Source organism: Dromaius novaehollandiae, unplaced genomic scaffold (assembly GCF_036370855.1).
Source record: "Dromaius novaehollandiae isolate bDroNov1 unplaced genomic scaffold, bDroNov1.hap1 HAP1_SCAFFOLD_110, whole genome shotgun sequence".
Classification (NCBI taxonomy): Eukaryota; Metazoa; Chordata; class Aves; order Casuariiformes; family Dromaiidae; genus Dromaius; species Dromaius novaehollandiae.
Window position 1 is genome coordinate 148,482 of NW_026991472.1, and position 12,513 is coordinate 160,994.

Here is a 12,513-nt window from a genome sequence, read left to right on the forward strand (position 1 = left end):
TTAGAGCAGCTCGCGGGGGCCGGGGGTGGGGGGGATCTCTCCCACCCACAGGCCTTGGGGCACAGAGCTCCTCCACTCGCACGCGCTCCAGTGCCAACATGGCCGGGCCCGAGGGCTTTGGCCAGGAGCGCTCCTGGGCGAGCGGCAGCGCGGGGGACGCCGGCTACGAGAGCCCCTCACAGCCCCGCAGGCCGGCAGCCCCGCGCTCGCTCCCCGCGCTTTCACGCTGGCTCCCGGGCACGCCGCACTCGTGCCCACCCACCAGGGCCGGGAAGCGCTGCCACCCTGCCGGCGGCTCGCGGCCTGTCTGCGCTCCGCGGCTGTGCCGGTGGCACTCTTGAATGGGTTAAATCCCACTAACTAGGATTTCTAAATCCAAGTAATGGGGCTTTCCAGTGCGGGGCTGCAGAGTGTCCCGGTGGCCAGGCCTCGGGGCCTCGGCAGCAGCCGTGCGGGCACAGCCGGAGCCCGGCTGCGGCGCCGGGGCTGGAGGCGGCGGGCGCTCTGTCCCGCTGCCCCGTGCAGCAAAGCCCCCTCCCCGCCACAGCCACTGCCTGCGCCCCAGCGGTGCTCGGGCAGCCTGCTGCCCTCCTCTGCTGCTCCGCGCACCCTGACAGGCGCAAGTGGTGGCAACTGCTGCAAAGCCCCTTTCCCACACAGCTGTGACCTGATTCAGCTCCCAGCAAATCCAGACTCGAAGCCTACCAGCTCCTGCACAACTGTGATGCGCCAACAGGGGAGCAGCTGAGATTCTGTCAGATTCCTGGGTTAGCGCACTGAACTTCAGAGATCATCATTTGGCAGGTATAAGAAGTTACATATGACAACACTAAACAATTAACACCAAACCATCTACAAGTATAACAAAGCTGAAAAGTATAGTAAAGCTAGAAATACAATAGAACTGAAAATAGAATACACATATTAGAGCTCCCTGGTTAAGCCACGGATGCTCAGTACAGTGACTTTTCTCGGATGCGCGGTACAGTGACCATTCTCACCCTTTCCTTGTACTTACGGGCCACCCCTCCGGTACAGTTTTCCCCAGACTCTTCTCACCACGCTCGGGCTGTGCCGGGATGATTCAGGTTCTCCCTGGCGGTCGCCATCAGTGGCGTCCCCGCTGATCGGTGGGTTGTCTGGTCTGCAGGCCAACTGAGGGCGAGTCTGAGTCCACACAGAGGTAGGTAGCTTACTCTCTTTTATCCTTCCCGGGCTTAGTTCCTTGCCCATTCGAACAGTGCCAGACCACAGTCACACAGCAGAACCGACGGCCTCAGCCAATAACAGTGTGGTCAAGAGGCTGGGCAACAGATAACAGTACGCATGTTCAACACCCAACAGTATGCGTACTCAACAGATAACCCAGTTCCACGCTACCCAGAGGCTTACAGGGCGAGTCCGCAGTGTCACTTCTCCTTTGCTGACTAGGTTTGCTCAGCACTCAGGGGTCGCTGGAGGGCTACAGCAACCCCACAGTGTGGTGACTCCGGCCGTGGTGCACCGGGGTTCCTTAACTCTTGGGGAGCACCCCAGCGCAAACCCCTCTTCCATGGGCCGCGCCATCCTGAGTCCCACAGTTGCCTGTGTGTCATCATTCCCAAATACTGCCAGATGGCAGTATAGCTGCATACATACATACGTACTTTTTCATCTAGACGCGCACAGACCCACCTGATTCTTCTCTCTTAAACTACGACTATGTACACACCTTATTACTAAGAAAGCCGATGAGGCTGGAAGCCAACACTGGAAATGGTGAATTACGACAAGAGATTTTGGCATCATCGGATAGGCATATGGCAGCAATCATTTCCTTGCACAGAGGAAATCTTCATAGAAAGCAATAGTAGTAGAGTCTTACATACTCAAGTATCAGTCTCTAGATGCACTTGCATGGTTAGATGGATAGGATTTAGAAGGCAAGGTTGCGAAACCTGAACTGAGACAAACTGAAAAGTGGACAAATAAAGAAATACACCTGACACTAAATATTTAGTAACAGTTTTGAAGGTGCTCTGAAACTGGATGTCTTGGGGAAAGAAAAATCCGACCTGTGATGAGCTATGTTGCTGCACTTCCGCCTGGTGGCAAAGAATTCACAATACAGAATTGAAAAAAACATTGCCTTAAAAATGTCCTCACACTCTTGGTATGTTAGAATGAGCAACTATTTTCAATTAAATGAAATATTTAATATTTAAACTCAGGAATGAGATGTTTGGAAATCAGGACATTGAGATTAGACTGAACAGTTCTCTTACAGCAAGAGGATGTTTTCCTGAAACTCGCATGGGAGTTTCTGTCATTTGAATGACCCTTTGGACAGATGTTTAGCTGTCAAGGTGATGTCGTGAAACAATTTGCAGACTGGGTTTTGATTATTGTTTGTCGGCGTCGAATCTGAAAGAGCCTGCCTATCGTTCAAAGCTCCGTTTTATTCAACTTTTGGCCTTTCTTCTGAGGGCTTTTTCTGGGCTAGTGACATTGGACGTTGCAGTCTTCCTGCCTTGATTAATTCAGCCCTGCTGGCCACGTCTATTGGGGAGACCTGTGTGCAACGTTTTCTCTCTTGTATAGTTTACTTTGGGGAAGAAAATGCTGCTGTAGAAATAGTGTCAAAATGATCCTAGTATAGCTGTGCCCTCGGGGTTGATTTGATGTTTCTCTGCACAAAACCCAGTACTTTAAAACAACTGAATCAGTTCTACTTAAACTTTTTCTTTTTTTTTTTTTTTTTTTTTTTTTTAGTTAGGTGTTGTATAGAAGTAATAACTGAATAGAATTTTTGGAACAATATCTGAAGAGTTTCAATACTTAGTTTTTTGCTAAGCCGCTGGAGAACAAGCATGTGTATGTGTTAGGTAAACAAAACTTTCTGGATCTACTCAAACCTGAAGGAAACCATTGCCAGAAATTAAAATGAGGTATCCAGGGACTTGCAATGTGATACCGAGCCTTTCAGCTCTTCTATTCTTTCCTGTCTGACAACTGTTTCTACAGTAAGCGTCTGTAAAAGAAATGACATAAAGAAGAAGGGATAAGGGATAATATTGTACTTCAGTGATCAGTTATCTCTACAGTTCTTCAGTGTCTGACATGCAGAATTAGCACACTCAGTTGCCTCTGGATATTTTAGTCTCTACTCAGAAGTTAAGCAGCAACTTTTTCCTTCATATGAAGTCCTTTGTATCTAGTTGTAATTGCCTTCATCTCTGGCAGACTTCAGGGAAAAGTAGGGGGAAGTCTGAAGTATCTAACACTCTTTCAACTGCATGTTCTCATTTCCTTTAGGCTGAGAAAATAAATCTTCCTCCCATTCCATGCTCACAATCTCGCCTCCTATTCCTGGGGCATCTTCCTTACTTTCTCCCTCAGGAGCTTCTTACCCTACAAATACCTTCTAGCTGTTTCAGTCAGTCCAAAGCTGCATAAGGCTTTCTTTACTCACCCTGGGAAAAGCCAAATTTGCTTCTTAGTTAACAAGGTGAGACTGTGGTACAACATGTAGAAGCAGCAGCATTTCTTGTGGAAGACTCACCCCGTCGTCGTCGTCGTCATCTTCTTCTTGAGCATCACTAAGTAGCTTGGCAAGGGACTGCAGAGAAGAGACTGAGGAAATACTATCTATATCCATATCCATAGCTTACCTGCGCAGAAAAAACAAGTGACAGATGAAGAAAGAACACCACCTTTTCTATACTGTCCTTCCTCAAATGCAAACAATTTTCCTGCTGTGCTCTAGAAGGATAAACTTTGCCCAAAAACTTACATGAGATGCCAACGTGTACAGTGGAATATAATCAATGTTCCCCTGTCCGTAACCAAGTTATTGACTCTTTTGCTCCACAAGCACTTGTTGTGGAGCCTGCTCAAGTCTAACAGTGCTTATTAGCTCTGGCACAGCTCCATCCAAACATGGATTTTCTGCTCCTGTGGCCAGGTTGAGGGCAGCAGAATTTCTTGTTGCAGGTTTCGATTTGGCATTCTGGACTATATTTGTCTCCCTGAGGAGCCAGGCAGGGGTCTCCACGCCAGGTTCTCTGGCCTCCTTGTTCCAGGGAGGCTTAGGAGAGGCCCAGCTCTAGGTCCAAGCTGTCTTGGGCCTTTGCACAGTGCCCCAGGCAAGTCGGTACGCCCTCCAACAACCTAAAGCACAGGGAAGTGAGGTGCAGAGAGATCTAAGCTGCCCCCATGGAAAACAGCTTTGCTTTGTAACCAGTAGTGCTGTATTATCTAGCATTGTCTTCCTCCTTTAGCCCAGGTTCTCGCTATCCAGGAACGGAGATTGGACTTAGCAATTAACTCAGTGAATTTACATATAACCATATAGTCCCATTCATGTAGCATCTTAACGTCTTTAAAGCACAGCTTCACTCATCCCGACCAGACAACTCTGAGAGTGGGCAATTTAACCATCCCCGTCATACAGAGCGCTGAAACCACCAAATAACCTGCTGCAAAACACAAAACCCAACGACGGGCCTAGAGGGGGAAGCCGGGGGCGGGAGAGAAAGGGAGGAGGGGCGAGGGAAGGACAGCTCTCCCCGGCCACCGCAGGGAGCTGCCAGCAGCTCCGGGTCGAACACCTCCCCTGCAGCAGCGGTCCCGCAGCAGCATGTGCCCGGTGCAGCCTCCCGCCTCCACGGAACGTTCTGGAAGCGCCACGGCCTGCACCGCTCTGCGTCTTCAGAAGCCCGCGGTGCCCCGGCCGCTTCCAGCCGCACACCGCCCCGGAGACCCCGCCCCAGGCCCCGGCCTCCCGCGGCCGCCCGGCCCACGCCACGCCACGCCACGCCACGCCACGCCACGCCACGCAGCGAGCAGCCGCCTCAGCGGGCGCCAGGGCGCCCCGGCCCCGGCCCCGGCCCCGGCCCCGGCCCCGGCCGTACCGCCGCCTGCAACCGCCGCCTGCAACCGTCACCCGGCACCGGCCGCGTCCTCCGTTGCCACAGTAACGAGGAGCCCGCCGCTCCGCCTCGCCCCGTGAGCCAATGCGGCGTGGTGTCCGATGAGCGGCGGCAGGGAGAGCCAATAGTTTTTCGGAGCGGTGAGAGCCCGGCCGGCGCCTGGGCGGCGGGGCGAGGGGCGGGCGCAGAGCAGTTGCGTCACTGTCTACCGGCCGGAAGCAACGTAAAAAGCGTCCTCAGCGGGCGCGCGCGCCGTGCAGGGAGCGGGAGCTGGCGGCGGGGAGGGGCTGTCGCCGTCGGTCCGGTAGGTGCTCGGGGCCGCCGCCCCGCCCCCGTCGCCCTGCCCTGCCCTGCCCTGCCCTGCCCTCGGCCGGTGCCGCAGCCCCGGTGGGCGGCGAGCCGCGCCCCCGCACGTCGCTTCAGCCGCGGGCCGGGGCCGTGGGGCGCCCCCCCGCCCCCGAGGGCTGACGGCGGCGCGCCCCTTCTCTCGCAGGCCGCCGGCAGCCATGAACCAGTTCAGCTTCGGGTCGGGCGCGGCGGGAGGCGGCTTCACCTTCGGCGTGCCGAAGACGGCCGCCGCCACCACGGCCGCGACGGGCTTCTCCTTCTCCACCTCCGCCGCCTCGGGAGGCTTCAGCTTCGGCACGGCGGCGCAGACGCCCGCCAGCAGCCAGCCGGCCGGGCTCTTCTCCCTCAGCACGCCGGCCAGCACCGCGCAGCCCGCCGGCTTCAGCTTCGGCACGCAGCCCGCCGCCACGGCGGCGCCGGCCGGGGCCGTGTTCTCGCTGGGGTGAGTCCCGCGGCCCAGCGCCCGCCGCCGCGGGGGGGCGGGGGGGGAGGTGGCGGCGCTGCCGAGCGGCCTGCTGCTTTGGAGGCGCCTGGGAAAGTACCTCAGAACAGAGCGAGGCCGCTGCTGTTGCGGGGTGAACCTGTGCTGCAGTGCAGCACATCCGTAGGTGTTTACTGGGGCCTGTTCTTTCTCTCCATTCACTTTTCCACGGGCTATCAAGACCAGTCAATCCTGTGACTTATTCCACTGCTGAAAGTTGTATGTTTATGCTGCTGCTTTGGAGACATGAGTCCATGCTGGTTAAGAAAAAGGAGAATTTGAGCTTTTGCATGGTGCGCCTGTTCTGTTGGGATTAAAACTTGGGGTGCTCAGAATCTGTCCTTTCCCAAGCAGGACTTCAGTCCTTTTAAGACACTGTAAACCCTGGAATGGGAATTGGTAGAATCATTTGTCTTTCCAGATAGTCCCACTTCTGAAGTGGAAAAATGTGATGAAACAGCCCAGGGAAATCCTGCTTGCTCTGCTTTTGCCCGAGCAGTGCTCCTCAGGTCATGTTAGTAAGGTAGAATGAAGGTTACCAAGAACCAGCATCTTATTGATAGCAATGGAAAAGAGGTGTTAGGCAGGTGCGAGCTGTAGTTTTACTTTGTCATCTGCCTTGTGGCTGGGAAAGGGGAGAGACTGGAGCTGGTAAGTAATTGAGGTTATTGGCATTTTTGCTTTTCAGTTTTACTTTACAGAATAGTGCCATTTCTGAGGGTCCCTGGGGCAGTTATACTAGTGGAAAATCATACGAAAGAATGGCTTCACTTTTTCAAAAAATACACTCTTTCCTTCTTAGCTTATGTTCTTTCCTTCTTTCTTCCAAATATGCAGCTGCTGCTCAGGAAGGCCTTTTGTCATCATCGTACTGTTTTTGTTTGTTAAATTTAAAATAACTTTTCCACCCGAGAACGGTGGAAAGGGAGTTGGATGGAGGCTAGCAGTGGGAAGGTAGCTGGAAGAAAGTCTTGTGTTAGTTTGAAGCAGAGGAGGTGACAAGGATGTGTAAGGTCTGAGAGAAGAAACTTATTCTGAAACATTCATGGTGATGTAAATACCTTGGTGGGAGGAGGTAATTAAGGAGGAGTCAGTAAAAGTGGACTTGGTGGAGTCTGTATGACAGGAATTGTAGTGCGATCTGTGTCAAAACTGGGCTGCGGTTAGCTTGAAGTAGGAACCTGAAGTGCACATCTCTGAAATTAAGATGTTCTCTGCTGTCAGCAAATACTTTGTAAGAAAGCTGATTCTTAGTAGTTCACTGGATATATGTCTCAGATTACCTTACTTTTTTTTTTTTTTTTTTTCCCTAGGGGAAAGGCACCCAAATTACACTTGGGAGGCAGTAGCACAACTCAAGCTGCAGGTATCACAGGAGGCTTTGGGTTCGGCGGCTCTGTACCGGCTAGTGCGCCCTCAAGGCAAGCAGCAGCCCCCTCTGGCTTTGTTTTTGGCTCTGCTGGTACCACCGCCACTACCACTCGGTCTGGGACAACTGGAGGGTTTACTTTTTCCAGTGGTAGTGCAACCCAGGCAGCAACACCCAGCTTCAGTATCAGCACCGTAAGCAGTGCGGCCCCGCAAGCAGCGCCCGCGGGGCTGACCTTTGGAGCAGCGCCTGCTGCCGCTGCCACCGCTGCTGCCACCCTAGGAGCAACAAACAACACAGCCAGCAACTGCCTTCAGCCTTGGGGGACAGTGCTCAGGTGAGTGCCTGGGCTGGGAATGTGGGCTGTAATTGGGAAGCCTGCCGACATGGAGGGCACCTGGGGGTGGTGTGTGAAGTTCTGAAGCCTCCTTCAGCTTTTGCTGGTGTGAAGTGAAACTCGTGGTCGTAATACATGCTTTCTTTTTTTCCCTATTTATCCAGGGTCTCTAGTTACAGACGCAAAAGTGCACCCATTAGGGCCCAAGCGGATATGCATGTATCCGTTTGTTTCTTAACATTACAGCAATTGGCAGAACTTGTATGTGTGTCTGAATTAGTGAGTTTGCCACCTGGCTAGGTCAGTCTGAAGCAAAGCATCTGTTTATGTGGGGAAGTTTCTCAGAACAGCATCTCTTGGCTTAGCTGTTTCTTGTGATATTTGAGCTTAATGCTGAGATGAAGTAGCCTGTAGTCTTGCCTCCTTACATTCTGAATGGCCAGTCTTTATTTTGTGACTGTGTATGTGTGAATTTGAAACCGGAGGTGATAAAGGAAGACAAGTACAGTGTAAAATGGCCCAGAAGGCAAGTGACTGCCGAGATAACAGTGGGATGCTCTCGTGTTTGAATGTGCCTTGCAGGATTTTGAATGGCTTTGCTGTCAGTACTTTTTGGGCTGGTGGGGGTGGGGGTCTTCATCATTAGGGATGGGGATTCCTAAGCTGAGTGGTGTTTGAGAAGTATTACTGAAGGGGTTTGGAGGCTGAGGCTGAAATAATTCTGCCACTGAAGAGAAGTGTCAGAGTTGCATTTGAAGTGCTTGGAGAGTGTCTTTGGTGGATTTGGGGTGGGGGTATAGAGGCAGGGATGGGAGTGGTGAGGAAGGGGAGTGCCCTGCCCAGGATGCTGAACTGTTGCTGAACCCAGGCAACAAACCTGTTTCACTTTAACAGTGAAACTTGCGGGCCTGTTTGAGACAAGGACTATATTCCGTAAGCAGGGTGTAGCCTACTCACTGTTTTATCCAAGGTGGTTTTGTTGACTGTGACGCGCCAATAGAGGGGCGTCGGAGATTCTTTCAGATTCGGGTTAGTTGCACTGAACTCAAGAGATCATCATTTGTCAAGTGTAAGAATTTACTAGAGCTAAGCAGTTACACACATACGACGGACACTGGACAACACTGAACAACTTACACCAGACCATCTACAAGTCTAACAAAGCTAAAAAGTAAAGAACTGAAAACAGAATGCACATATCAGAGCTCTGTGGTTAAGCCACAGATGCACGGTACAGTGACCGTTCTCAGCCTTTCCTTGTCCTTATGGACCACCTCTCCAGTACGGTTTTCCCCAGATTGTTCTCAGCGTGCTCAAGCTATGCTGGGATGATTCAGGTTCTCCCTGGCAGTTGCCATCGGGGTGTCCCTGCTGATGGGTGGGTTGCTGGGTGTGCAGGCCAAGTGAGGGTGAGACTGAGTCCACACAGAGGTATGTGGCTTTCTTCTGTCCTTCAGAGGCTTAGGGTTTTTCATCCAATCAAACAGTGCCAGACCACGGTTACACAACAGAACCGATGGCCTCAGCCGGTAACAGGATGGATACCAACAGGGTGGTCAACAGACAACCCAGTTCCACGCTACCCAGAGGCTTACAGGGCGAGTCTGCAGTGTCACTTCTCCTTTGCTGACTAGGTTTGCTCAGCACTCAGGGGTCACTGGAGGTCCTCCCCAACGATATGCAAAACTTTAGTGCGGTTGGCTATCTGATATACATCAGTAGTAATCTGATGGAAATGGTTAACATAAAAACAGCAACTGTCATTAGTTAAGGCACACACTGCTCCTTGAGAGGCTAGCAAACAGTCAAGTGTGAAATGATTCTGTACAGTAGTTTGGCCAATATTGTGTATGTCTTCATTTAAAAGCGTTAAGGCATCGATGGGTGTGTTTTCTATCACTTCTGTGGTTACAGATTCACTATTGTTTTTTCCAGGTCAACTGCCCTCGCTGGGTAACTGCTTCCATGGCTTGTATATCAGCATTATGGGGCCACAGCCCACACGCTATTTCCAACTGGAGTGCAAGGATTATACTAAGGTAGCAATACCAGGGAGCACGGCACCCCGAAAATGAATTTTGGAATGTGGCTTTTGCTGCCTTGCCGGGGCAGTGTGTCAGCCCGAGAGCAAGGGGCGGGGGGGGGTCACAGCCGCCTTCCTTTCTTCGGGGAAAGGAAAGCCCCTGCCTGTCGTGGGGTCTAAAGCAGACGTACCCATTTAAACACTCCCTTAACGTGCCTAGTGTTTTCCTGTGGCTACTGTTTTACTGTGGGGAAATGCACGGAGCCAGACAGTCTCCCAGCCTGCTCCTGCGCATCCTCCCTAGCTTTCGTCAGGCCCTGCAGAGGCTCGTCTGCACAGCCTGCCCGGCTCCGTGAAAGACCGCCTCCCCGCCAAACGGCGCTCAGGAGAAGCACGGCCTACAACAAACAGCCGGTGGCACTGAGGTCACGCCTGTGCAGGGTGACTGGGAAGGAGCTGGCAGGCCGCGCGCACGCTCAGCGGCCCATTGTGAGGAGCTCCTGACACCTTCACAAGGTCTGCACGCCCGCCGGCGATGTCACAGCACCGCCAGGGCAACCCAGGGCCCCGTTGCCGGGCAGGCCTCATTTGCGCACACAGCTTTGGGAGTACCAGCAGACATGGCTGGCTGCTCTGCCTTGGTGTGCCTTCTCCTGTGTACTCTCCTTGTACACGGGGTCCCCATACCTGGGGAAAGAGAGGCTTCGGTGCTGTCTGAAGGTACGTACTCCAACGCAAGACCTCCTCTCCCCCACTAACATTGTCTAAGGGTGAATCTCCAGGGGCAAGGCAGCGCTCCCACGGGCCCCTACCAGCACCTGGGGGCACAGGCAGAATAGGGGGCTCCCTTCCAAAGCTGAGAACACTTGAGGAGGAGCTCTTCTGCAGAGACGCGGCTTTCCACAGCCTTCTGCGCCGCCCTCCTGCGCTGCCCACCCTGGGCACACACAAGCATCTGCCGAGCCTCGGCCCAGCACAGAAGTGGGTCTCGCTCGTGACAGCAGGCTCCTGCTTCCCTTTCTCCCAGCGCAGGAAGGAGGGAGAGAGGAGGAGCAAAACGCACCAAAAGGAGCAGGGGGGAGAAGAGAAGAATGGGGCGTTTTCTCAATGCACGGCACCAAACTAGGATACCACATGGCATCCCGCACGTGCTGGGATGCCACGTCCCCACGGCTGTGATGCGTGTGCCGCTGCGCTTGGGCTCTTCACGCTTCAGCCCTCCCCTTCCTACCTTTCACCTACCACAGCATGCACGTTTATATTAAACGCTGATCTCTGGCCACTGTTTTGCAGTACTCTCCCCCAAGGGTTCTGCAGAGGCTGACCCCAGCCCTCCAAAACGCAGAACTGTTGTCGTCATCGTCGCCAACACTTTGACGCTCGTCATCTTGACGTTGTTCTTTGCGTTCTGCGTTTGGCTCTACTACCGACTCAAGACCAGGAAAGAAAGGTAATGTTTGAAATTCACACCCCTTGCAAAGTGATACACCTTGCACAGCAGCTCCCAATGTGGGCATGGCAACAAGAACAGCACACCTGCAAGGCAGCCATTACACAGCTGCACAAAGTGCTTACCTGAAGCCCACAGGTACTCTCAAGGCTTCCCAGAAAGCTCCCAGGCCGGCATTTTAACCCTTTCCCTGGCAAATGGAACAGAGCACAAGTTCCCTCCTAGGGAGCGCGCTTCCTTTCAAAAGGACAACTAAAAATCCTTTACCATACCTCTCGGTACGATTCCTAGGTCTCCAGAGGACGATGCCGAGGCATCCGCTTGCCACTACCGCTGCCACTGCGGAGAGGTGAGTTCTGTCCTGCCTCCAGGACAAAAAGCTCCATCCGAGCAAGTCCCTTCAAACCTTCCCCTCTTCAAACTCGCACCAACACAAAGCTCATCTGCTAATGTGTTATTTCCAGCTTCACAGCAGCCTGCAGTGTACCTGCTCCAGGTGTGCTTCTCCGAGTGCAGCAAGCCTAGAGCTCTGCAACATCTGGGGCAATGAAGACGACAATCCGTATGGCGGCCTTCTCCCATCCCTGCCTCCTACACCGGGCATGGGAGAGTTCAGCAGAAGCTCTTCCAGTGACAGGTAATCGCCACCACAAAAGCAGAAGACACCTTGCTCAGGCTATGCTGCGCCCCTTTCAAGGGCGGGCTTGCTTTGGGGCCTCTGGGGGCAGCTTAAGGGCGTATTCTCCTGCTCCCTTTCCCTTGGGGCTGGCCAATGTGCCCTTCAGAGAGCTACTGCACACAACCCCGGCTTCCATTTCAGTGCCACCACGCAGGAGGAGAACACCGCAGATGCAGGCGTGCCTGGCACAGGCAGGCTCGAAGCACCAGCCGGCGACAAGGCCTGAACGGGTGGCATCTCGGGCTGGGCACCGACACCAGGCCACGGCACCGTCCCTCCGCCCAGCCTGCCCGCACCGTGCTCCTCCGTCTCGGGCCGGTGCCATCATCGCGCCCGGCCACCTGCACGAGGAGGCCCCTGGGCAATAAAGACGGAGAGGAGGCAGAGCTCACGCAGCGCCAGAGTGGTGTTTCCTTAGAGCAGCTCGCGGGGGCCGGGGGTGGGGGGGATCTCTCCCACCCACAGGCCTTGGGGCACAGAGCTCCTCCACTCGCACGCGCTCCAGTGCCAACATGGCCGGGCCCGAGGGCTTTGGCCAGGAGCGCTCCTGGGCGAGCGGCAGCGCGGGGGACGCCGGCTACGAGAGCCCCTCACAGCCCCGCAGGCCGGCAGCCCCGCGCTCGCTCCCCGCGCTTTCACGCTGGCTCCCGGGCACGCCGCACTCGTGCCCACCCACCAGGGCCGGGAAGCGCTGCCACCCTGCCGGCGGCTCGCGGCCTGTCTGCGCTCCGCGGCTGTGCCGATGGCACTCTTGAATGGGTTAAATCCCACTAACTAGGATTTCTAAATCCAAGTAATGGGGCTTTCCAGTGCGGGGCTGCAGAGTGTCCCGGTGGCCAGGCCTCGGGGCCTCGGCAGCAGCCGTGCGGGCACAGCCGGAGCCCGGCTGCGGCGCCGGGGCTGGAGGCGGCGGGCG

At 54.4% G+C, this 12,513-nt stretch overlaps 1 protein-coding gene and 1 long non-coding RNA gene across 7 annotated transcripts; one reads left to right on the forward strand and one right to left on the reverse strand.

The window, feature by feature from the left end:
- Window positions 1-853: 853 nt before the first annotated feature.
- LOC135326754 (uncharacterized) lies at window positions 854-4,956 on the reverse strand. The gene is made up of 2 exons (XR_010387022.1): window positions 4,893-4,956; window positions 854-3,650 (listed from the first exon to the last, which is right to left on the reverse strand). It is a non-coding gene; the product is annotated as an uncharacterized LOC135326754 (long non-coding RNA).
- A 92-nt stretch (window positions 4,957-5,048) lies between these two features.
- LOC135326750 (uncharacterized) lies at window positions 5,049-11,983 on the forward strand. Of its 6 annotated transcripts, none has more exons than XR_010387015.1 (7): window positions 5,049-5,214; window positions 5,404-5,700; window positions 7,053-7,445; window positions 9,381-10,918; window positions 11,210-11,267; window positions 11,383-11,555; window positions 11,739-11,983. XR_010387015.1 is itself a non-coding variant. In XM_064504520.1 (6 exons), exons 2-6 carry the CDS (start codon window positions 10,089-10,091, stop codon window positions 11,821-11,823), a joined length of 573 nt encoding a protein of 190 aa, XP_064360590.1. In that variant the 5' UTR covers window positions 5,255-5,700; window positions 7,053-10,088; the 3' UTR covers window positions 11,824-11,983. The 6 variants fall into 6 exon arrangements, 1 of the variants encoding a protein (XP_064360590.1); XR_010387017.1 differs by lacking the exon at window positions 5,049-5,214 and having other exon boundaries at window positions 5,251-5,700; window positions 9,381-10,188; window positions 10,762-10,918; XR_010387016.1 differs by lacking the exon at window positions 5,049-5,214 and having other exon boundaries at window positions 5,251-5,700; window positions 9,381-9,484; window positions 9,773-10,918.
- Window positions 11,984-12,513: the final 530 nt, after the last annotated feature.

What these genes read in the sequence shown, in the direction of transcription:
- LOC135326750 (XM_064504520.1), top strand. Translation starts at nt 10,089, where the DNA reads ATGGCTGGCTGCTCTGCCTTGGTGTGCCTTCTCCTGTGTACTCTCCTT. An exon ending in GGCTTCGGTGCTGTCTGAAG is followed by an intron (nt 10,189 to 10,761) that starts GTACGTACTCCA and finishes ACTGTTTTGCAG; the next exon opens with TACTCTCCCCCAAGGGTTCT. An exon ending in CTCAAGACCAGGAAAGAAAG is followed by an intron (nt 10,919 to 11,209) that starts GTAATGTTTGAA and finishes TACGATTCCTAG; the next exon opens with GTCTCCAGAGGACGATGCCG.